Genomic DNA, 25856 nt, shown 5'->3' on the forward strand with positions numbered 1-25856 from the left:
ACCAATGCAATGGGAACAATACAAGTACAAATGAACATTGTGTATAGCCAAAGGCCATTACAATCAAGCACAGTAGATTAAAAAAAATGAGAACAGTATAAAGCAATCAACAGCAGTCCAATGCCTTTAAAGGCTTTGTAGGTAATAACTAGAACTTTGAATTGAGACCAATAGTTGATTGGCAACCAATGAAGAACTTGCATAGTGATATGCAGACTCTATTTAGCACCCAATAGCAGTCGAGCCATGATGTTGTGTGCCAACTGGAATTTCCAAGTTGTTGTCGTTAAGAACAGACCAAGGTAGAGTAAATTACTGTAGACTACACTTGTGGTAACCATGACATGGATCTTTGTGGCCAGGTTAGCAAAGTCAAGGTAGGATGCCATTTTCCAAACTAAGTGCAGTTGGTAAAATACCTTTCTTGTGGATGCATCAGCTTGCTTCTCAAGCACTAAAACTGGATCAAGTATCATTCATAGGCTCTAAACAGGGTCTGTGAGAGCCACCTAGACCGTATCCAAAGTGGGGAGCGCCATGACCTTCAAGTCCTTGTTGGTCTCTAAGATGCCACTGAACTGAAATCCTGCTGTTCTACTGCAGACCAACATGGCAACTCACCTAGAACTATATAAAACCAGTCATCCCCAACATGATGGCCTTGCATACCATGGCCCCTGCTGATATCTCACTGAAAATATCACCAAGAAGGAATGGTGAGGAGAAGACATTGGGCTAACATCAGAGTACACATAAGCCTTAAAGATCCTGAGTTTTCTCACTTGTCATAGGTTACAAGCACTAGAACATGATTAATGAAAGGAGATCTAGAAGTCACTGTATTTTGCAGCTTTGTTTTCTATATAATACATCTTTCATTTTCCAGTTGGTGTTCCAACATTAGTATTCTAAACAGAGATATTCCCTTCTTAGTCAATGGTAGCTCTCTTTAGACTTGCACTCTGCTAAGCATGGCACTGCAAGTGTTTAAATTGGAGAACACTTTGTAATGTCTCAAATAGTAACTGAAAATTCTTAGTAATTTGTAGGAGGTTCTTTAGATAAATTTGGAACAATGAGTAAAGGAGGGGATGCATCTGCATGAAAATTAGAACACTTTATGATGTTAAGAGTACAGAATAATCATAAACACTGTAGTCAGGAGTAAGTCCCATTATATTCAGTAGGGCTGATTCCCAGGAAAGCGTGTTTAGGATTGCATCCGTAATTCCTTATGCTCAGGCTAGTTTTTAGATGGGGTAGATTCTCAAAAGAGACTTTGGAAGGGAGAATTCCAAACTACCATTCAAACCAACCAAATCTGGAAAACAAATGATGCAGATCATAAAGTACTGTGTCAATAGCAGGTGTGATGTAGTGGTCAGAGTGTGATGTAGTGGTCAGAATGCTGGATTAACTAGGGAAACCCATGTTGAAAGATATGCTTCCCTGAACTACCCCACAGGGCTCTTGTGAAAATAAAGTGAAGGGGGAACCATGTACACCCACTCTGAGCTCCTTGGAGACACAATAGGATTAAAATAAAACAGTGTTCATGTGCCAAATTTCTCTGTATACTTTTTGGCAATATATCAGATATGTGATACATTACCAGATGTTAATGTCGATTGAATAAACTGGGCTCCAGTTGCCCTTTTTCTTTACTCATGGTATAGTGATTGTTAATTGGGCAATCTGTTCAGTACATGACAAAGATTTGCAAGAGCTACTTAACTCAAAACCTCTAAAATTATAATTAGTATGCTTGAATTCTGATCTGCTGTCAGTTCATTGCACTTGGAAGTCATTTAGGATTGTTGGAAAAAGCAAACTCCTGAAACTGGCCTCTGAGCATTTACAATGTCTGGCTCCCTGCCAGTTTGCAAAAAAACTCGGCAGCTCTTACAAATCTTACAACAAACATTGCACAATTCCCCGGTCTCTTGTCTGGAGCAGAGGAGTGTTCTCGCACTGAAAGATGTTCTGTTTCTGTCCGTGACTACTTAAATATACATTGCAGCAGACTAGATTCATCATTTCAGTTCCTAAAGATAGACCTGCTACAAGCCCAGGGAGGAGGGGCGGGGAGGAGGAGGTAGACTAAAATGAGACAAAAACCTGAAAATCCAGCATACAGAGATCTTTTTATGAATGCCAGAATCACAAAATCTATGAAAAGTTAGTAATGTTCTACAACAAGTCCACAAACAATGTGGCAGAGCTACAAATGATTAAAATTTAATTTACATTTTCCAGCTAAGGATTAGAGGTACATAGCCCATAACTTCAGTCTTTGAGTGAATATCAGATGGCAACAGACATCCCATCATCTGTCTGTTGTCCTCATCACCACTCAACAGGCTGGTGGGGTGGCAGGAAATGGACAGGAAAAGCATTGTCATTCCAACAGTGCACCATCACTTCTGGTGCAAACCTGGAAGTGGCATCACCATGTTGGTGTGGTGCTCTAGGATTTACCTAAAACATGCAAGATCCAGGCTATTGTTGGAAAACACATGATGTAGCAATCTTATTGAAGCTAAGGAGGTATGAGTCTGGTCAGTGCTTGTTGGAATCCCTGTGTACTACACCTTGAGTTCAATAGGGTAGAAAGAAGCTATAAATATAATAAATAAGTAAATACATTGTTCATCTTCGTGAAATCATAAACTGCAAATATTTGATTATGGTACAAAGTTCGGCAGCTATAATTTGTCCTGTCATTGCAGCATAGTCATGGGAAAACCATGCTTAGGCGTACCATGTTTCCTGCAGTGGCAGGAGACTGCCCATGTCCTGGTGCCATTTGGCAGGCTGGTGGGAGAAAAATGGGCAGGAAAAGCATTGTTGTGCCAACACTGTCACTTCTGGCACAAACTTGGATGTCATCAAATTGGTATGGTGCTCTAGGATTCGCCAAAAGCTGTGTAATAAAACCATAGAGTTTGAGGGATCCTACAGTGTCACACCATTGGAGTGCCGTAAATCCCCCCCTTCCTCCTGCTGGGAGGCAGCCAGCTGGCAACCCTGACCATGCTAGGTAAAGTTTTTCCCACCAAACACACATTAAAAGCAAAGGAAGTTTGCTTCAAAATATTAACTGGAAATCATGGAGGGTCTCTTGAGTAAACAGAACAATGTCTTAAAACTGAGAGCCTTGCTTTCACATTATATTTTTGTTATAGACTCACTGGTGGCTGGCGATAAATACTGTCTGGCCTTGGTTTCTCATCTGCAAATAGTATTGCCAACAAACCTGGAGAAAAATATCCTGGCTCTTTAATAGAAGTTCAATGTGTGGAAATGCAGAGCTGGTTTTTCATGATATGGAGATAAATAATCTCACTAAGAGCAGAACCACAAGTGACAAAAGGCACAGATTGGACACTTGTCAGCTTCCCTCAAGTTTTGATGGGAAATGTAGGCATCCTAGTCTTGCAGCTTGGCTCTCTGACTGCTGTCCAATGGACTTTTCAACTGTCACTTGTCCAACATTCCACCAAGCTGCCTACATTTCCCATCAAAACTTGAGGGAAGCTGACAAGTGTCTAACCTGTGCCTTTTGTCACTTGTGGTTCTGCTTATGGTTAAAAAAAAAATTCCATTAAGACTCAGTTAAAAGGGACAGGACTTTTTTCCCCTCTTGGTCAGTTGACAACCCTAAATACAAAATGGGAATAATTATAACTTTGGGTTGAGGTTCAGTAGGTGGAAGCTGCTTGTAAAATGTACATAGATGATGTGCTGTTTAAAATAAAGTAACCACAGTGGATTTAGCTTGTGATCCTTCCAGAAAGCTTTTGATAAAGTTCCTCATCAAAGGCTGCTAAGTAAGCTCAATAGTCATGGGGTAAAAGGACAAGTCCTCTTGTGGATCAAAAACTGGCTAACAAATAGGAAACAGAGAGTGAGTATAAATGGGCAATGTTCACAATGGAGGGTGGTAAGCAGTGGGGTACCGCAGGGCTCAGTATTGGGTCCGGTGCTTTTTAACTTATTCATTAATGATTTGGCGTTGGAAGTAAGCTGTGAAGTGGCTAAGTTTGCAGATGACACTAAATTGTTCAGGGTGGTGAGAACCAGGGAGGATTGTGAGGCACTCCAAAAAGATCTGTCGAGGCTGGGCAAGTGGGCGCCAACGTGGCAAATGAGGTTCAACATGGCGAAGTGCAAAGTAATGCACATTGGGGCCAAAAATCCCAAATATAAATACTCAATGAAGGGGTCCAAACTGGCGGAGACTGACCAAGAGAGAGATCTTGGAGTTGTGGTAGATAACTCACTGAAAATGTTGATACAATGTGTGGCAATAAAAAAGGCCAATGCTATGCTGGGGATTATTAGGAAGGGAATTGAAAACAAATCAGCTAGTATCATAATGCCCCTGTATAAATCAATGGTACGTCCTCATTTGGAATATTGTGTACTATTCTGGTCACCACACCTCAAAAAAGATATTATAGCACTGGAAAAAGTGCAGAAACGGGCAACTAGAATGATTAAAGGGATGGAACACTTCCCCTATGAAGAAAGGTTAAAGCACTTGGGGCTCTTTAGCTTGGAGAAACAACGACTGAGGGGTGAAATGATAGATGTTTACAAGATTATGCATGGGATAGAGAAGGTAGAGAAAGAAGTATTTTTCTCCCTTTCTCACAATACAAGAACTCATGGGCACTCAATGAAATTGCTGAGCAGTCAGGTTAGAATGGATAAAAGGAAGTACTTCTTCACCCAAAGAGTGATTAACACATGGAATTCACTGCCACAGGAGGTGGTGGCAGCTTCAAGCCTAGACAGCTTCAAGAGGGGATTGGATAAACATATGGAGCAGAGGTCCATCAGTGGCTATTAGCCACAAGGTATAGATGGAACTCTCTGTCTAGGGTGTTTGGGGGCAGGGGGAATCAGTGGGAGGGCTTCTGGTGTCCCTTCCCCACTGGCAGACCTCCTGATGACACCTGGGTTTTGGCCACTGTGTGACACAGAGTGTTGGACTGGATGGGCCATTGGCCTGATCCAACATAGCTTCTCTTATGTTCTTATCCTGCAGTATGGTGAACTCCGTATGCAAAATGTGCTCAGCTTTTTCTACATGGCTGTCACTTTGGAGGAAAACAGTTATGGAATGCCAGGCATGCTGATTCAGCACACCTGAGGTTTGCAAGCTACGCCATGCAGATGGTTGCTAACCTTAGTGGGCTGGCAAAAGTACATTCCAGTCCAAATGACTGCCATGCTAGAAGAGGTCTCTCTTCCCTCCCCCAAATTCTGATATTCTGATATAGTGCCATGGCAATGTGTAGACAGGAACTTATCATTTTTGTCCATATTTTTTATTTTTCCATATTTGGCTATTCTACTAACATTTGCGCATTTGTTTCCAAAGGAGCTTATCATTTATCAGGGCTAAATAGGGCTCAACATTGTTACTCACTCTTTTCAAAGGAGAAAAAGAGTAGTTGTGGCTACACAGGCTTGTAGAGGCCTAATTGATTTAGTGTAGAAAGCAAGGAAATCCCACGTGTATTCTTTGATGTCACCTTTTTACTGGCTAGTTCTTTGCTGATTACCCAGTTCAGGCAGACCCCTTGTCAGGGAAGCTGCTGCACCAGTTTTGCTACTCACTATGAGGCATTTTTGGACTTATTTAGCTTGTTTAGTGTATTTACTGTTTTAGGTTCCAAGCCACATCATGGTAGGCTGTCTTTACTTGCCACACCTGCAGTGTTTAGATTAGTTGCCAAAAACACAATTTTAAAGCTTTGATAAAACTGTTTCTAAGAATATGTTAATATTATGAATGATCCTATTTGAAAATTATGAAGACCGTGTCAATATAAGTTCAAGTTAAGTAATACATAATTTTTCTTTTAATGTATTTTTTAAAGAAATAATTGAAATAAATTGGAAAGCCAGTGTTGAACACAGTGCATAAAGACACAGAGAAGTTATTATCCCCCCTCCCCCACACCCCTGCCCCGGCTTAGGGCAACATGCATACCCATTTTTTCTCCTCCATTTTGTCCTCACAACAAGCCAGTGAGGTAGAGCGGCTACAAAAGACTGGCTCAAGAGGATAACCTCTGTAGGGTTACCAGCAGGCGTAGAGAAAAGTGTCTTGTCTCTTTAACAGAGACTTAATGGGATTGTATTCACTAGGTGATGTTTACTTCCATGGTATGAAAAGCTTCAACCGTCCATTTCCACACATTGAGTCTCTATTAAAAGGACAAGACATTTTTCTCCAGGCCTGTTGGCAACTCTGGTCATCCAATGGGCTGTGTAGGGATTTGAACACAGGTCTGTCAACCCTAGTATGATGTGCTACTTCATCACACTGGTCCTCAATTCATCCATATTGACTATATCTTAAGTTTCGCTACCTAGTTTTAGGCATCTTCTTTGGGCTTATTCAGCTTGTTTGGTGTGTCTTGGCATACACCTGTACTGTGTATTCTTTCACTTTAATTAACTTTCCCATGTTTCCACACCCATGTAATCATCTATCAGCACACTTTCCTCCACTCATTCCAGTCTTTCTCACTCATTCTTTCTTTCTCACTTCTCTCCAGCATCCTCTGAAGCAATGGCTTACAATGACTCATTATACACCATTGCTGGACTTCATATTTCTTTAAGCTATTCACACATGCTGAACAAAGTACTCTCTTCTGGATTATATTACACCAGCCTTCAGGAAGAAAACCAATTTTGTGGTTAGAGGGGAGGCTCATTTTTGTCCTTATGACTCTCATAGGTGCTGGTTTTAAAGTCTGATGACAGTAATTGATTTGATTATTACCATTTTTTTTAGCGTGCTGTAGAGCTTTGCCCTTTAAAGAATTTAAGGTTTGATATTTGGGTGTATCTAGGTCAAAACTGCTTCTGGCTGTTTTTTTCTCCCTGTGCATTAAGATTTTATTAAGTGCTCCAAAATAAGGGCCTAGTACAGCACTTGGAACCAGGACAGGTAACATACAGAGGGTTTGGGTTGTGTGTGAGTTCAAATTCCTGCTGAGCTGGGAAGCTCACTGGGTGACTTTGAATAACTCATATATCTCAGCCCAACCTGTTGATTCCTATGAGATTAAATACTATCTGAACTCCTTGGAGGAAGAGGAAGAATGCATTTGTTAACAAACTGTCAGCAATGGAAGGGGGGCCCTTACAGGGCTATGAAGAAGCTCAGTTGGCACGAATAGGGGGGAATATTGTCAGAATCCCGATACACTGATGTCTATCCTTGTGCACTTGCAAGTGACATCAATGTGTCACCAGGGGATGCTGGAGACACCCTAGCATTTGGGGAAAATGCATCCCAGCATCCCCCAGCAGTAAATATTCTTGTTGAAGCATGAGGCCAGATTTCAAATAGGGTTGCTTACAGACCTTGAGAAAATGTCCTGTCTTTTAAAGGGGACTAATGTGTAGAAATGGACAGCTTAAACTCTTTATGACATTGAGGTAAATAAGTTTTATTAAAGGGACAGGACATTTTAGAGTTGCCAACTGCCAGGAGGAAAAAAAATCATTTTCCTTTAATACAGATTTATTTACCAAGTATTAATAATACCTCCATTCTATGAAAAGCTTCAGCTGCCCTTATCTAGGCATCAGATCTCTATTAAAGGGACAGAGCATTTGTTTCCAGGCCTGTTGCAAAACCCTGGTGAAGGTATTTGATAATGAACAACTGCAGTCTGAGACATTTATTTGGTTTAGTATGGTGGTTTAATACTTCCCCCATAGGCCCTCAAGGTTGCTCACAGTAATAATGAAAACACATAAATTTAAAACATTCTAAAATTAAAGGCAAAGCTGTTAAAATGAAAATCAACAATTAGTCCATAAGTTCAAAAGCTTCCTGGAACAAAAGAAAGTCTTAAATGTTCTTCAGAATTCCTGAAAAAACAGGCTGTGCTAGATGGAATTCTCCTTTGAGAATGGTCTCTGAGGTAAACAGCCAGAAAACAGCAACAAATCAATTGTATAAATTATCTCTGCTTGCCATGAGGTGAACATGATAGTCTGAAAACAACGTTGGTCTTAATTCTGTTTAATGCGTAATTAGTGTTCATTGACCTTAGTTCTTTGAGTAAACTAGTAAAATTGAGTCTTTAAGGGCTCATTAACTCTACAGTTCACCAAACCTTCTAGAGCCAATCAGGCATTTGAATAAAACATTTTTTTCTCCAGCGATTAAGTCCAATATACACTCCAGTAACATCAAAGGACATGATCTTAGTTGTTGATGATAGATGGATTTGCACATAAGAATCTAAAGTGATGGACTGACAAACAAGGAAATGAGAATAGCTTTAAAAACTGTAGCAACCTATATAGCCCAGTTTACCCCAACCCTGGAAGCTAAGCAGATTAGCCACAGTTAGTACTTGGATGGGAAACCACCAAGGAAGATTGGGTTTGCTATGCAGAGTAAAATGATGACAAACCACCTCTCTTGCCTGGAATACTCTGTGGATGGGGCTGCCTTGAGTCAGTAGCAAAACGGTATGATTCTCAAGAAATATTAGATGATATATCTGATTGCCCTGTGAAAAGTATCTGGGTGAGAATAAGGATTTAGACTAGGGTTGCCAGTTCCAGCTTGGGAAATTCCTGGAGATTTGGGAGACGGAGCCTGAAGAGGGTGGGGTTTGGGGAGAGGAGGGACCTCAGCAGGATATAATGCCGTATAGTCCACCTCCCAAAGTAGCCATTTTCTCCTGGTGAACTGATCTCTGTTGCCTGGAGATTAGTTGAAATTCTGGGAGATCTCCAGCCACCACCTGGAGGCTGGCAACCCTAGACTAATGATTTTTGTGGCTGTCGTTTGTTATAGACCACCAATTAGAGAGAGGAGGAAGATTACTTCATCTTGGAACATGTGGCCAATATATAAAAACAACATGATCTTGTGATTATTGGTGATTTTAATTTCCTTGATGTGTGGTTGGAAACTTATTCTGCCAAGCTCCTAGGGTCACACAATTTCCTTGATTTGTATAGATGAAGTTGATGGGGAGCGGGGGGAGAGGTTCAGCTATTTTAGATTTGATTTTAACTAATAGGAAAGAGTTAGTAGATGGAGTCAGAGTGGTGGGCACATTAGGGGGAAGTGATCATGTGTTGCTGGAATTTTTCTGTATATGAGTAGAGATGGGCACGAACCGCATTACGAACTTCAAAAACCCATGAAAATGGCGATCGCAATCCGGCGGTTCATGATTGTCCTCATCCAACGAACCAGCGTTCGGAAGAAGGCTGGTTTGGTGCTTTCGGCTGCGGTTCGGGAAGCCAGACAGTCAGGTGCCAGCAATCAATTCCCCTGGAAACGGAGCCGGGGGAATGCCTGAACTCTGTCTGCGTTCCTTCTGTCGCCCTGGAAACCCAAATGGAAGCCCAGCTTCCCTTGATCGGCAGGTCTTCCTTCCAACCATGGAGCTGCAAAGCAGTTACAAGTTGGGAGAAGACACCCAGGGGAGGGAGGGGGAATGGGGTGTTCTGTAGCCACGGGCACTCCAATCTCATCCCTGCAAACCCTGATAGGCAGCTCTGATGGCCAAACACAGACCTCCTGTGTTGCTCAATGGGACCTGTGCTTATAAATAGCTGTGGGCTCCCAGGCTGGGTTTCACTTTCAGCGAGCAGTGGAGTGGGACAGAGCTCTTGCTTGCCACTTGCTAGCCTTTGGGGAGAGAGATTGAGAGTATAATTGAGCTTGGATTTTTGTGGGAGTTTCCTGGGGGCCTTGGATTGGAGAGGGTATAACTCCAAGATCCCTTTTGCAATCTTGTCCAAACTTGGGTGATGGCTGTAGGAGAGCTTGCAAAACACTCCCCAGGAATATGGGCTCTCTAAGTGCCACAGGGGCTGTTTTGTGCCCCACGAACCGCAAACTGGTTTGGCAACAGAAAATGTTCATTGCAGTTCACAACCTCGGGATCGTCATTGGCACCGAACCACAAACCGCAGAGTCGTTAAATTTTTTTGGTTTGTGCCCATGTCTATATATGAGATATTAAGGGTGATTGTAATCAAACACATAGTAGATCTTAGCAAGGCTCATTTTCGTAAATATAAACAGATGAGAATGATTCCATGGGCAGGAGTGCTGGAAGGGAAAGGGTCAAGTGAAAGATGGCTTCTTTTTAAACATGAGTAGTTGTGAGCTTAAGTTACTGCATTTCCAACAAGACAGAAACACAGAAGGAGATCGAAAAAGCCAGTGTGGATAAATAGGGGGCTCTGTGGTTAGTTGAAGAGGGAGGGGGGAAAATTATATTTTGGAAATGGATGGAAAGGTGAGTTACCAAGGAAACATAAGTTGCTAAATGCTCTAGGATGGCTGTGAGGGAGACCAATGCTCAGAATGAGCAAGATTGGCCAGGGAAGCTTATACTTTCTTATAAAAAATGAATACACGCATATGCAGAATGTATGTGTGATTGTGGTAACACAGGGGTCCCGTGTGATGCCTGTAGGTCCATAACCACCACCCCCGACATCTTTCGGGTGCCTGCTAACTTCCTACCAGAAACGTTTCCATGTTCTGAACAATCTTTTGTAGAAAATTCAAGATGGTACTTGTTCATTTATTCATTTATTTCTCTCTGACATGAAGTCTTGTTTTGAAGTAAATACAGTATTGGGATTTCTGTTCTACCAGCCCATGAATTTTTCATAAGGTTCTGTGTGCTGAACTGTCAAACCTACAAATACACCTTGAATCTTTAATATGGGGTCATGTTTTTAGTCTGTAGGGGGATAAGGAAAATGACTCCTTCAAAAGAGTATCTGATAACATTTGTGAATTGGTCAGTTGGGGGAAAGCATACTTAGAATTAATCTTTATACACAATGTGCATCTACAGAAATTGAGGCTTGAGGACAAACTGTCAGTTTTTATATGGGAAAGCATTAGAGTGGATTAAACACACTACTGGCAGAGGTGGATTTTCTCCTTCTCTTCCTTCCCTCGGTAGCTGTCTGCAAGCATCAAAAAAGCAATGCCAGGGTTGGAAGACTCAGAAGAACTGATAGCCATGTAAACAGATGCCTGTGACAGTGAGGAAGAAGTGAATGAAATGGTCCCTCCTGCTTCTTGCAGCTGCAGAGACTCCACCAATAGCAAAAAGCCTCTTCCACCAGTAGAAAGGAAGTATAGCATCCAATTATGGGTTCTGAAAGCGCTCCTATGTGGTAAGATAACAAGTTTTTTCCCCGCTGAGTGCAAAGTCTACTAGAACAAAATTTCTTTTTTAAAAAACATGAATATAACTGGAAAATGTACATACACTGTCATGTGTGATGAATACTTAGTTACATGCCTGTTTTGTAGCATGTGCATCATGTATACACTTGACAGATTAAATAGGTTAATACACAACAGTAATGTGTTTATTTCCACATTTTTTACAGTTTAAAGTACTTTACAAACTAGAAATCGCAAATCAATGACAACAGGATAATAAACATTACAAATCCTTGAATCTCAGTGAGAAAGATAGACTATAAATGACGTAAATAAAATAATCAAATTTTGATTTAATTTAAAAAATGAACATACCAGTCAACAGCAAAACATGCCAAAACAATTTCCAGCATGGTGCACTAGTTCAAATCTATGCTCTGTCATGGAAGTTCACTTAGTTACTTTAGGCCTGTCACTTGCTCTCTGTCTGTCTAACCTACCTAATTTGGGGGGAGGGGCGCGGGATTGATTGGTTGAGAGAATAAAACAGAGGGAAGGAAAACGTAATATTTGTAAGTTGTTTTTGGGTCCTCATGGAAAGAAAAGTAGAGTATAAGTATCTAAATAAGTAAAAATAATAAAAGGCCGGTTCATCACCAGTAAATAGCCTTAATTTGTGAATTAATTTGGGATTAATTAATTTGGGAACACCCTGTAGAAAACAGTGGTTTTACACAACTTCTGAAATTTAGGGAAGGTGACTATGCATTTTTTCTGGCATACTGTTCTATCACTTTGATAAAAGCATCTGCTCTGGTTTATTAAGGATCATACTACCCAAATGAACACACTGCAAGGAGCAACTGCTCTTTGGGTCTCAACTAATGCATGAATTATATAGGGAGAAGTAAGGACTGCCAGCAGTCCTGGAGAAACACATACTGTCCAGAACTTTTTCCTCCAGCCAGCTGGCAACCCTTCGTAGGGTTACTACTGCCCCAAGAAAGCTCTTGTCTCTTAGAGTATTATTTACCAGGTGATGTTGTTTACCTCTGTGCCTCTGGGGCAGGACATTTGGCAACTCTTTTTCAAAATCAATTTCCTATCTGGGTATAGGATATTTCATCCAGGAAAATTGCATGTATGCTCTTCATTTGTGATAAACATGAATATGTTTATTGTTAAATGTATACAGCTTGTATCTATGTAGAAAAACATTTATTCATGTATTTTAAAACATTTATCCCATGTTTTCCTGTGGGCACTGGCCTCAGAGGTGGTCTGTAATCAGATCAGATTAAAAGAAAATTAATTTGTATTAAATTAAATCAGATTAAAACATTAATTCATTTTAAATTAAAGTGATAACAGAAGCGTTAACAGCTTCACAAACTGCCAGAGGCATATTCACAAAGGCATATATTCACAGACTGCCAAAGGCATATTTGCCCTGCTGACACATTATAAATGTATTTATTTATACTTTTCCATCAATGCCTTTCTTTTAACATGGAACTCCAAACAGCGCATGTGAGATTCCCAGATGCCGCCTACTCAAGAGGTGACCAGACTCAGATTTACTTAGTTTCAGCACATTTGCTGTATCATGTGCTTTCTCGTACTATATGTGTATGGTTGGTGTGGCTTTTATAGAAACACAGAGCTGGAAGTGACACCAAGGGTCATCTAGTCCAACTTTCTGCACAGTGCAAGAAAATTACCTCCCCACCCCCACACACACCTTCCTCAGTGACCCCTGGTATATGTCCAGAGGAAGGCAAAAAACCTCCGGGATCCTGGCCACCTGGGGAAAGTTCCTTCCTGACCCCAGAGTGGTGATTGGCATTACCCTGGGCATATAAGAAAGGGCCACGAGAACCTAGCACCAGCTAATCCCTTAATGCCCTCCTTCTCCCAATCTGCATACATTTGTATTGAGCCATGGAATCATCATAGCTGTCAAGTGGCCATATAGCCTCTTCTAAAATACCTCCAAGGAAGGAGAGCCCACCTCCTAAGGAAGTCTGTTCCACTGAGGAACCACTCTGTTATGAAGTTCTTCCTAATGTTCAGCCAAAATCTCTTTTGCTTTAATTTTAACCCATTGTTTCTGGGGCAACAGAAAACAACTCCCCTCCATCCTTTTCCAGAAGTGATATCTTTACAGAAAATTGTCATTGCTGCCTATGCTGAGAGTGGGAGGGAATGCTGCGCCGCCCCCACCCCCCAAGATAGCAAAAGACCGGTCCCAACAACCTGACAGACACCGTGTTGGGGTAAAACAGGCCACAACTTTATTAACATAACAAAGGAGCATTGGCGCCGCATGAGGGTCAAATCCCAGATCGAATCGGCAGGCCCGCCTGCCAGCCGAAGAACCCACCCCCCTCAGCCATGCTGAGGGAGGGACCCAAGGAGTGGCCTTATCGGGGAGTCACCTGGGTGTACACCCCTGAGTGGCCTCCCCAGCCACCTGGGAGTGAGTTTTCCTAGCCGCCCCCGAGCTGGGCATGCTCCTCCGAACTCACCCCCAAGATTCCTTATGGGAATCCCTTAAGGGAGGGGCCTGGGCGCGCAGGCCCTGGCCCCCCCAAACGAGATCTGACCCAATGCCAACCGCCAAGAGAGCCCGGCCGCCCGGGCTCCCCGCCAATGCTCCTAAAACCCCAGCCAAGCCAGCAAGCCATCCCTGATGTCCTGCAGCCAGATGTCTTGCCCCCAGCTGGATAGGTGGACCCCATCCGGCCGGAAAAGTGCCTCCAGGTGGTGCGAAATGTCCAGGTGCCGAATTAGGAGACCCCCCTTCTCCAAGACAAACCACTCCATGGCCTGCGTGAGCCTCTGTCTGATGCCATCCACCTTCCTGGGGCAGCATGCCCCCCGCCAGGCCCGCCTCTGCAGCAAATCCGACCAGAGAAAGGTCGTCCGGGGGAAGAGTCCTTGCAGATGTTCCAAGTCGGCACACATGGACCGCTTCAGGTTGGGACACTCCCGCTTGCCGATGTCATTCTCTCCCAGCTGGATTACGATGGCGTCCGGCAGACCCTGCAGCCGGGCCTGGTGCGTAAGCATGGGGATGAGGGACTCCCACGACATGCCTCGGACCCCCATCCAGCTGATGCGGAGTTGGCCATCCAGCCCCAGGTGTTGGCCCCAGCCAGAGGTTGCTGCGTACCTGCCCGCCCAGTGGACAATACTGTGGCCGCACACCCAAACACTCTTCCTCCTGCCTGAGATAACAACAAACCAAAACGTTAGTGCAAGGCATCCCCCATGGGGTGAATATAGGAACGGAATGCGCTGGAGTGCCAGCGACCGATGGACTGAATGACCGGCGTCGGGAGCCCCAAGCCAGCGGCCACGGTTGCCGCCCCAATGCGAAAGGAGTGTGAGCCAAACTGCATGGGGGGTAGCCCCGCGGTCCGCAGGCAAGCTCTGAGCACCGAGGAGAACTGGCATTGGGAGAGGGGGGAACCATCCTCATGTATAAAGAGAGGCCCGGGGAGGGGGGGCGGCAATCCAGGAAGGCCCTGACAGCCCGAACCGGGCATAGTAGCTGGCGCCTAGCTGCCAGCAGCGTGACGGTGAACCCCCGGCCGCGCTGGTCGGTCTTGGAATGCCGCAGGGTGATGGTCACCCAGCGGGGGGAACAGGTCAGGTCAGAGGCTGCCAGGGCCCGGCCCGACATGTCGGAACGGGAACCTGCCGCAATCTCGCTGACCCGGAAGGCGCCGTAAAAGGCTACCGTGAACGCGGCACGAAAGAGCCGAGCCTCGCCTGGGGACCAACAGAGGCCGGGCAGGGCATGCAGCACGCGCTCGAGGATGTCCAACGTGATGGGGCGCCTGCGGTCCGGGGGAAGAGGGGTGAGCCTGGCCCAGCCCTCCAGGGCCCGACGGACAATGAAACCGCCACAAGGGTCGGGGAAGCCCTGGGCCTTGCTGAAAAAGGAGACGGCTGCCAAATCCCTCCGCATGGAACGCGGGGAAAGCCCCAAACCCCTGAGATGCACCAAGTACTGCAGGACGACGTCCTGAGAGGTGGGCCAAGCCCCACCACCCCCAGCGGTTCCAGCAAAGGCCAAGAAACGGGCGAGAGCTGCCAAGTACGCCCGGAGGGTGGACGGGGCCACCGAGCACAATACTCCCTGCATCACAGTGTCCCTCCAATCAGCCACAGCTCCTCCGGGAAGGGGTCGGGGGTGCGTTGTGCCTCTGGAGCCAGCGCGAAAAACCTCTCCATCTGGAATTGAGATAGTGCGTCGGCCAATCCGTTATCCACACCTGCAACATAGCGGGCTGAGAAAGTAATGTTAGCAGCGAGGCATGTTAGCACGAAGCGGCGGATGAGGCACATGACCCGCTCAGAGCGAGAGGACTGCCGGTTGATGACTTTGACCGTTGCTAGGTTGTCACACCAGAAGGTGACCCGCCTGTCCCGCAGCTGAGGCCCCCAAATGACCACAGCGACTACAATGGGAAAGAGTTCTAAGAAAGTAAGGTCCCTGAGGATCCCCGAGCCTGCCCAAGAAGGGGGCCAGCGCTGAGCGCACCAGCGCCCCCTGAAATAGACCCCGAACCCCAGGCTCCCGGCCGCGTCCGAATGGACTTGCAGGCTCGGGCCCAGGTCCAGGGAGTCCTGCCAGAAGGAAACCCCGTTGAAGCCTGACAAAAACTTCAGCCAAACCTGGAGGTCAGCCTTGATGCCTTTGTTGAGCCGAATGCAGTGATGGGGAGCGGTTACCCCCCAACATGCCCTGGCGAGGCGGGAACAGAAAGCCCGCCCAGGGGAGACCACCCTGCATGCGAAGTTAAGGTGACCTATGATGGATTGGAACTCCCTGAGAGTGCACTTTTCCCAATGGAGGGTGGAGGCTATGAGGGCCTGGAGCCTGGCCAGCTTGTCTGCCGGGAGCCGAGACAGGCCGGCAACCGAGTCCAGCTGGATGCCTAGGTATGTGAGGCAGGAAGAGGAGCCCTCTGTCTTTTCCTGTGCGAGAGGGACCCCCAGCTCGTGGGCCAGGGCCTGGAATGACCTGAGGTGGTCGGCACAAGCCGAGCCGCCTGGGGGGGTCATTATCAGGAAGTCATCCAAATAATGCGTAATGAAAGGGGACCCCAAGCGTTCCTTGGCCGCCCATTCCAAAAAGGTGCTAAATGTCTCGAAGGCCGCACAGGCCACCGAGCAGCCCATGGGCATGGCCTTGTCAATATACCACTTGCCTTGGAACTTAAAGCCCAGGAGGCAGTGGTCGAGTGGGTGGACCGGCAGCAGGTGGAAGGCTGACTGGACATCGCACTTGGCCATGAGGGCGCCCGGCCCACATGCCCTGACCAGACAGATGGCCTGATTCAGCGAGGCATACCTGACAGAACAGCACTCAGGGGGAATTAGGTCATTGACCAACGAGCCCTTGGGGTAGGACAAGTGGTGTATCAAGCGGTACTCACCGGGGGTCTTCTTAGGGACGACCCCCAGTGGCGAGATCCTGAGATTGGGCAGGGGAGGGGATTCGAAGGGGCCTGCCACGCAGCCCGCCGTCACTTCCTTGGCGACCTTCGCCGCGACTACCTCCGGCAACTCCCTGGTGGATTTTAGGTTGCTAGCAGTGGTGGCCACACGGGGGCCCGTAAAGGGGATCCTAAAGCCCACTGAGAAGCCAGCCCTCAAATACTGGGCGGCTTGCCTGTTTGGATACCGTGCCAGGAGGGGAAGGAGGGCAGCCAGCCGAATGGGGGTGCTGGCGAGGCCCAGCGAAACCTGAGTGGGACTAGGAGCCGCCGCTGGCGGTTTGGGCAGCTGAGGCGGCCGATCCTCCATCCTTCCGAGCTGCTGCGGCGGAGGACCGGCCCCCTCGAAAGGGCTGAGATGGGGCAGAACCCCAGGGGCAAGATGGGCGGGCGTGGGGGCCACCGCAAGAGTCACAATTGTGATCGAAATGGCACTTAGGCCGGAAGCACTTTCCCTGGTTGTACTCCCAACAGGGGCCCCTAGGCCTGTCGCGGCGGCCTGACCAGCGTGAGCTGCGAGGCCCTTCCCCCCAGCCCCTCATGTGCGGCCCCACCAACCAGAGCCACAGCTTCTGGTTGATGAGGTCCCACCGTGCGCGGGGGTTGTGGGAGGCCCTCTTTCGAAAGGCCTCGTCGTATTCTATGGCCGCCTGCTCCCCAGCCAAGGCCCGGGCCCGAAGGACGTTGCTGAGGTGATTGGAAAGGTGCCAACCCCGGTTGGGGTAGGCCGCCTGGATCACCCCCATATATACCGCAAATCCCTCCAGCCAGTTGGCAAATGTGCGCTCAGCTGCCGTCTTCCTCCCAGCCTTTTTATCGCGTTTGGACGAAGGGGCGGACCTGCCATCTTCCGCTTCAGGTTTTAATAGCGAGAAGATGTCCAAGTAGTAACCGTCCAGGATGCGTTCCCGCACCCTGTGGGACAGGTGGAGGCCGGGGGGGTCCTCGTCGTCCGTAAAGGACGAGGCCTGGGGGGCACTGTCGACCGTGCCCCAGACCTCCCGAGGGGCATCCTCCTCCCTGCGACCCCCCGAGCGCCTCCGCACGGCCCAGGCCGGTAAGCCCGGGACCCCTGAAGCCACCTCCCAGTAATCTTCCCCAGAGGACCCTTCCTCTGATGACGAGGACCCACCTGATGTATCCTCGCTGTCTGAATCCTCCTGGTGCTGCCGAGTCCTCTTTCTGCGCTGCCTGCGTGGTTTCTTTGCCGGCTTCTTCCGCTCCCTGCTGCTGGACTCCGCTGAGCTGGACGAGGGAGAGCGTGGCGCTTCTCGGGTTTGGGCCGAGTGCTTCTTCCCCTGTTTGCCTCTGCCGCTTTGGGGGACCTCGACAGGCCCGGGGGCGGGCTGGCCCGCCCCGGGCCTGGAGTTCCCCAGCTGCTCAACACGGGCCGCCAGGAGTTCCAAGGCCCGGCCGATGCTGCTCAAAAACTCAGGCTCTGGCGCCTGTTCAGGGGAGCCCTGACTTGTGGCCACCCTGGCCGGCCTTGCCTTTCTGGTGGCCCGATCCGAGGCTCGTGTGGTAGGTGGAGGCCCTCCCCCCCTGGCCTCTGCCCGCCCTGGACCCTTTGCCCTGAGGGGGCAGCTGTTCTCATCACCGCCTGGCAGGGAGGACCTGGACAGCCCCCCACCCTTGGTCCTCCCTGGAACAGGGAGGGAGCCCTTCTTGCCTGCACGGGCTGAGGCGGGAGGGCCCTTGGCCTTACCGGGGGGGGCTTGGCCCTGCCCCTCCGATCCGAGTATGGGGAGCTGGAGCCCGCCCCGGCCGCTGGCAAGCCTCTGTTCCCCTGCCTCCCGGCTGCCCGCGTTCCCTTCCCTTTGTTAGAGGGAGCCATGCTACACAGACCCGGCAACTGCCGTATGTCGCCCGCTCCCCCACCAACCCGCTCCCCCACCAACCGCCGGCCCAAAGCGCCTCCGAGGGGTTAGAGCCGCCCTTTCCCGGACTGCTGGAGGGGCGAGACCCGGCTCAGCCTCTTCCCGCTGTCTTCCCGGTGCGCCCGGAACTAGGCGCTGAGTCCGGCCGATGGAGAACTTCCAAGAGGCTCCCTCTTCAGCTTGCCGCAGCCGCGCTACTTGCTTCCACGAGGCGCAAGGCCCAGCTCTAGCCTCGCACCGTCGTGCTCTTCAGGCGCTCCCCGCTGTCTTCTGCCAAGGCGGGCCGGTGAGGTTCCCCGACTCCGGCGAAGGAGAGAGGCTCAGCTCCAACCCCTTCCTCCGACCGGCGCCCGCTCGGACTTCTGCTCGTCGCGATCTGCAAGATCTCCGCCAACGACTGAGCGAGGCGGGGCAGGCCGTGGCATTTATGCCGTGCGGCCGGACCGGAGGGAGAACCGCAGCCGCGGTTCCCCTCGGCCACACCCCGGGCACCCGTGATTGGGCGGCCGGGGTTTGAATCTATTGGCTGGCCTCGCCCCGGGACAACCGGGCGAGCCCAGCAGCATGGCGGCCGCCACGCTACCCTCCCTGCAGCGCCGGCACCAAACAGGCCCCAGGTAAGTCTGAGGCCACCACTTACCAGAAACAAGTTCTAACTCACTCACAGAAACAAGTTCTAACTTACAGAGTGCTTTCATAGGGGCCACTTTCACAAGTGAAAATTGAGATAGTGACTCTCTCACCCCAAATTTTATTCAGTTTTAATTTATTATTTATGGTCCCCTGTCTCCTCTAAACTCAAGGAAGTTCACAAAGTATCATATAATTAAATAAAACAGCACAATACTCAAATCTTGTAATAATCAAATCAGATAATCTAGAGCACAATACAGCCTTGTTTAAAACTCTTATTTAAACAACCTTCCAAAAACACCATCAAATTCCCTATAGATTAAAAGCTAGGTTAAAAAAGAATGTTTACAACATCTCTGGAAAATAAGAAGAGGGACTACTTTCTTTACTTCTGCAGGGAGTCACTTCCGAAAGTATGGGCTTCACAAGGAAATTAGTAATTGTACTGTACTTGTGTGTGCATGTGCACATGCGTGTGTGCTGCGTGCGTGCAGGGGTAGGTTGAAAACAGTAGCTTCCAATGTAAATCATTAAAAGAAAAAACTTGAATGGAGATACTTTCACAGCAAAAAATGTCATGTGAACTGACTGTAAGGGACTTTGCCATTTTTACTATTTAAACAAAGTGGGGCATAAACATGATTTTTTTGTTTTGTTTTGTGGCTATTTTAGATAGTATGAATGTACATGTTAGACCAGGAAAAGGAATCTCATATTGGCACAACTTAATGTATCTTCTAGAAAGGTTTCAGAAGAATCTAAGTGTTTATTAAAATATAAGTATTGATTATTCTCTGCTTTTTCAGTTTGTTCTGAATCTGGTAAGCAATCACAACTAGAGGTGGGCACAAATCACAATATGAAGCAAAAAAATGCATGAACCAGGCCGATTCGTGGTTTGTGAAAACGCGGTTCATGGGGCAGCATTTTCCATGAACTCCATGACTTTTTGGGCCCGGTTTGTCACCGATCAGGTGAAGCCGGCATGGGGCGTGTGAAAGTGACAGCCCCCTTCTCCTGCTGCTTGCAAGTGGCAGAAGAACAGGGCTGTCACTTTCACATGCCCCACACCGGGTTCGGCTGGCCGGCCTGACCCGGCACGGGGCAAGTGGAAGTGACAGCCCTGTTCTCCTGCTGCTGGTGAGTGGCAGGAGAAGGGGGCTGTCACTTTCACATGCCCCGCTCCAGGTTCAGCAGATTGGCTGAAGCCAGCACGGGGTGTGTGAAAGTGACTGCCCCCTTCTCCTGCCACCTGCAAGCAACAGGGGAAGGCTGCGACTTTCAAACGCCCCGCGCTGGCTTCATCTGATCTCCTTCATCCAATCTCTCTGCTTCTGGGTGATAGGAGTCAGTTTCAAACATCCCACACTGGCTTCAGCAGCTGGCATGGGTTGTTGGAAATGCCACGAACCACAAACACATTTGTGAACTAGGAAAAGGTCATGGAAGTTCGTGGTTCGTGGAACACAATGAACCATGAATCACGTGGTTCGGTTTTTTCCCGGTTTGTGTCCATGTCGAATCACAGCCATCAAATTAACAATCCAAATTAACAAAGTAATATCAAGGAATAACACGGAAGGTGGAAAGATATTTATGTAGAGTTGCCAACTCCAGGTTGGGAAATTCCTGGAGATTTGGGGGGGCAGAGCCTGGGGAGGGCAGGGTTTGGTGATGGGAGGGACCCTAGCAGGGTATCTGTGCTTCATCTATTTTTCCTGCAGAAGTTGAGAAACTAGACAGAACCAAACCTAATCACAGCCTGACTGTCTAGAGGCATTACTATTTTATATCTAAATATAATGCACCGACTTTTTTGAACAGTATGCTGAGAAATATATAGTCATGAAATAGACAGTTACTTAATACTGTCCTTACCTGTTGAGAGGGAAAAGAGCATAGATTTCCTGACTCCTAAATGAGTGCTTCTCTTCCATATATATCCCATTTATCTCCTTTTTACCCATGTATATTGGACCACTTTGCACATACGGGATAATTAAATACAAAGTGTTATATTATGCATTAATATCCACAGATTCCCACAAAACTCATTACCAGTAACTGTGCCTGAAATTCAAATGTATGCCTTCTTGGACTGATGCTACCAAACCACAAGATACCCAGAGACATTCAAATGGCAAGACAGACATTCTAAATGTGCTGCTATTTTCTTTTCTAAAGCAGTGTTATCTTGGCAGCTCTTTCTACAGGGATGTGTGCCAGGAAGAATTGCTAAATTGGAAGATTTTGTGTCTGTAATAGATGCACAGAAAGTTGAAGGAGTTCTGTAGGTGTGGGCTTTCTCATCATTGCAGCACTATAATATGAGAAGCTAATTTTGTTGAAATCCTCTTTTCTGCTGTATTAAAGGCATAGGAATTATGTTCCATATGAGATATACTATAAATTGTCTTTCAGTGCAGGATTGGTTGAATACTGTAGAGTAGCAGTTAGAGTTTTGGACAAGCATCTAGGAGACCTAGGTTTAAATTTTCATCTTTGTGTAGTGGTTCAGATCTGTACTCTGCCATGGAAGCCAGGATTACTTTGGACTACGTCTCTCTCTCTCTCTCTCTGTACCTAGCCTACCTCACAAGGTTGTTGTGAAAATAAAATAGAGACGGGGAATGATGTAAGCTCCTTTGGGTCCCCATTGAGGAGAAAAGTGAGGTCTAAATAAATAACACACTTTAATCAGGTTTTCAAACATTGATGGTACTTAAGGCATGGTGAAATCCTCCTGCCTGTGTTTCAGTACATATACAGAGCTGGAACGTGGTTTCTAATCAATGATAATGCCTAGGGCTGGGATCTTATGCACGTGGCTGCTTTATATAAATAAATACATGGCCAGAGATGGTGTATCTATTTTGTGCATTCTGTTCTCCGTAACCAAGTAAACCTTCTTTATTCCATATTAGTCTGTAATGAGTTGTTGTTACCCTTGCCATGGATGGCACTGTTAATATGTTGTGTAGCTTCCTCTTTCCTCCATGAATAAATATATCATTAAACATAAGTGAGAGTCATTGTACTTCAGTGCGCACTGTATTGGACCTTGGAGGGGAGAGATGTGGGTCCAAATCCCTACTCAACCACAAACACTCATTGGACAAGGCATACCAACTTTTGATTTCCAGAAGATTCTGCTGCCTAGGTAGGGATAGACAGAGTGCTGAAGAATCTAGCTGGTCATGGATTTAGATGAGGCAGGAGAGAAGCAGCACATGAACCAGTATGCAAAATTTTTAAAAAGTTGTCAGACTGATTCTGAATTCACCTGGCTTTTCTGACTCCACTCCCACCCCTCCCCCAGATTATTTGCTTGAACACGGTTTTCATGATCAAAGTAGTAAAATAATAGACGGCTGGCAACAGGGATGCCACCTCTGGGTTGGGAAATTCCTGGAGATTTGGGAGTGGAGCCTACAAAAGGAGGAGTCTGAGCAGGGAGGGACGTTAGAAGGCTATATCACCAAAGAGCTCACCCTCCAAAGCAGCTATTTTCTAGAGGGGATCTCTGTAGTCTGAAGAGCAATTGTAATTCCAGATCTCCATGCCCCAACTGGAGGTTGTCAGCCCTAGTTGGCAAAGATCTCAGAGGCAAGCTTGGCATGGGTTGTGATTTGAGAATGGATCTCCTGAGGGAATTTTGAAGCATAATGGAAAGGGGGGTTCAGAACATGGTCATGGCACTGGTAGAGAACTAATTCCCCCATCATTTTCTGAGTGCCAAAGCCACCACCATCCCATTTCACCAGCAGAATGAAAGTGCAAGCACCCTTAGGCAATATTTATGTTTTCCCCCATAGTTCTTTAACAAATAATCTTCCTCCAGTCATGGCTACAGTTTGAATTGGATCCTTTGCAGTTACTTTTAAGTTTAAAAAGAAAGCTGGAATTCTGTTTACAAATCTTCCACTGTCACAGCTTCCCACTCTCACTATTTGAGCCCCCACTTCAGATATCCTCACTTGTGACATACCTATTAGTAATAGCCTGCCTTGTGGAGAATGAAAAAAATATTGATTGGAAAAATCATCTGCACATTGAAGTGATATTAAAGTGATTTAATTCACTTATAAACAGCATTATAGCACATAGAAATGTTTTCATGTCATATTCTACACTTTCAATTAGGAATCAATTGTGCTAGAAGACGGTAACTCAAGATATCCAGAATGAAGATTCAAACAAGGGGCGTTAAAACCATGGCCTGAAATGTATTTTCCCCTTCCCTTTGTTTGATGAAGAGTTTCACAGGGCAATCCTAAGTAGAGTTACACCCTTGAAGTCAATGGGTTTAGAAAGGTGTAACTCTGCCTAGGATTGCACTGGGAGAAAACTCAAAAGCTGGCACACTGTGTGCTTTTATTTTGGCTGGTCTTAATAAAGGGTATTATTACATGGCTTTCCCCCCCTGGATTTTGCTGCAGATCAATGCAGCTACCCACATTCTATCTCAAATCAATGTGTGTGTGTGCACGCATTTGTATATGACATGGCACACTCAGCGGAGAGAAGTATTTTAGCACGGAATCTGGATCCTGGCAGACCTAAAGGGCCTGAATGTGCTAAATTTATATGGTGAAGGTGTGATTCATCAAAGTTGACAGTGAAATCCACGTCGGCTTCCTCTAGTCTCCTAAATCCTCTTTTTTGGGGAATGGTTTTGCCGACTGTCCCTGTTAAGCTCTGTGAATGTAACAGAGCTCAAATTTCACCCACCCCTTTTGTCACAATGGTATGGTCTGCAATTGAAGGAAAACCAGTGGTGCTAAGTAGTGACAGACTAACAAATTCAATGTAGCCCCAGGGGGCATCCCGATGTCCTCTTAATATTTTTCCTCTTAATTTGAATAGGGACATATTGAGGTGGAAAGTGAGACAGTCTTCAGATTAGCGGCTTTGATTTTACAGGTAAGTTTTTCATCAGTTCTGTGTAATTTGCAATGTGTTTTCTAATATGCCTTCAGTTTTCAAACTTTAGCATTTCCACAGCAATTGTCATTAACTTAGTATATTGTAAATACATCTCCTCCTCTTATCCACAGCAGGATAAGGTTTCAGTTTATTACAACCTTTATGCTAAGATATTAATATGTAAACATTTGTGGAAAAGTGGGAAGAGTGTGAAGAAAAACTTTTTTTTCTGCAGAGGGAAATGGTGATTTGGATAAGCTGCATCTTCACAATGTCTTTATAGTTTAATATAATTTTTTCTCCTTACTGCAAATAATAATTTGTGGCTTTGTTAGATGAGGGGAGGGGGGAGTGTGATATAGGGGAGGAAAATACAGTAACGATGCTGAATTTTAGAGACTTCTCTCATAACTTCAGCTTTAAAAAACCTTAAGCATAATATGCTTTTAAAAAACCCAAATCTATATACACTTTTAATTCAGAATTCCTTTTTAATACATAGCTGACTTTCTTGTGATTAACCTTGATTTTTTAAAGAAATTGCTAAACATTTTTTAAAAATAACAACTTTGGGTTTTCATTGACAAAATAAACCAGCAGACTGAAGATGGCTTTGACTTTCTGAACTGTTGTGTTGTTTTGGGTTAATCTAGAACACTTAACAAGGGTTGGTGTTCCTTGTGATTTCAGTTTCTGACTAGCTGTAGCTGAACATACGAAGGATGGGCTTCTCGTCCTTTTGAAAGAATGCCTACACTTTAAAAAAAACCCTTATAAAACAAGTAATATCCTTTCAGTTCCAAGAGAGGTCAGGTTTGTTTTTATTTTAGTAAACAAAAAATGGCTTCTAGTAATGTGTAATGTCTGCATTTAACACGCATTGTAAAACATTAAAATATTTTAACATTATTTCCTTTTCCCAATTGTAGGAAGCTAAAGGGGACTATTCCAGGTAACTACGTTTCTCTTTTTCAATATTAGCTAACTGAATGACTGACTGTGCTTGTTCAATTTACACTGCATTACTTTAAATGGTCTTTTTACTAAGTTCAGAAGAAGGGAGGAGCCAGCCAAATGCAGTAGCTGAAGCAAAATCCTTGCCACTTTATCGGTCCCATTGGAATTGGGATGAGATTCTTTTGTGGATGGGGCTTGAATCGAGACATTCTCTTTCAGTGCCATAACCTGCTTGCTTACGTCAGCTAATCTCTAATAAGGCGGAACTTGAATGAAGAATACCAGCGTTTTGTGCATTCTGCAGGCTCCTCCCCCCCTCTCGTTCCTTTTATTATTCATTCTTTTTTTAAAAAAAATCTGAACCTCCTCATGAACTCCGCCTTGTAAATAACCCTGATGTATGCCCAGCAAGATGAAGTTTGTCAGGTGCCTGCTTTGGAGCCAAATGCACAGCGTTTCTTTTTGCAGCTGCCCCATGGGGGCCTCACACATCATGCTCTTGACCTGACAGTTGTATTGTGGCTGGCAAGAGACTTTGAGCTTGTCGAGTTTAGCTCTTACCTACTGATGCATAAATCAAGCTGTTTGCACCCCCTTTCTACCTGTTAAAGCCAGCTACTTGAGGGTAACTTCAAGCTGGTTAAAGGAAAAGAGAGTTTTGTAAGAGACAAAAAAAAATAAATCAATCAACAGCAAAGAGTGTCTGAACTAAAGCCGAGGGAAAGAGACCATAATTAGTAGTGGCTCACTGAACAA

At 46.1% G+C, this 25856-nt stretch overlaps 1 protein-coding gene across 1 annotated transcript in view; it reads left to right on the top strand.

The window, feature by feature from the left end:
- The window catches only part of FRMD4B (FERM domain containing 4B), a 170940-nt gene that overhangs the window by 58963 nt on the left and 86121 nt on the right, over nt 1–25856 (top strand). The window contains exons 6-7 of the mRNA XM_054977130.1: nt 24084–24140; nt 25073–25095. Of these exons, the coding sequence (XP_054833105.1) occupies nt 24084–24140; nt 25073–25095 (80 nt within the window). The remainder of the gene's footprint in view (nt 1–24083; nt 24141–25072; nt 25096–25856) is intronic.

Source organism: Eublepharis macularius, chromosome 4 (assembly GCF_028583425.1).
Source record: "Eublepharis macularius isolate TG4126 chromosome 4, MPM_Emac_v1.0, whole genome shotgun sequence".
NCBI classification, from domain to species: Eukaryota; Metazoa; Chordata; class Lepidosauria; order Squamata; family Eublepharidae; genus Eublepharis; species Eublepharis macularius.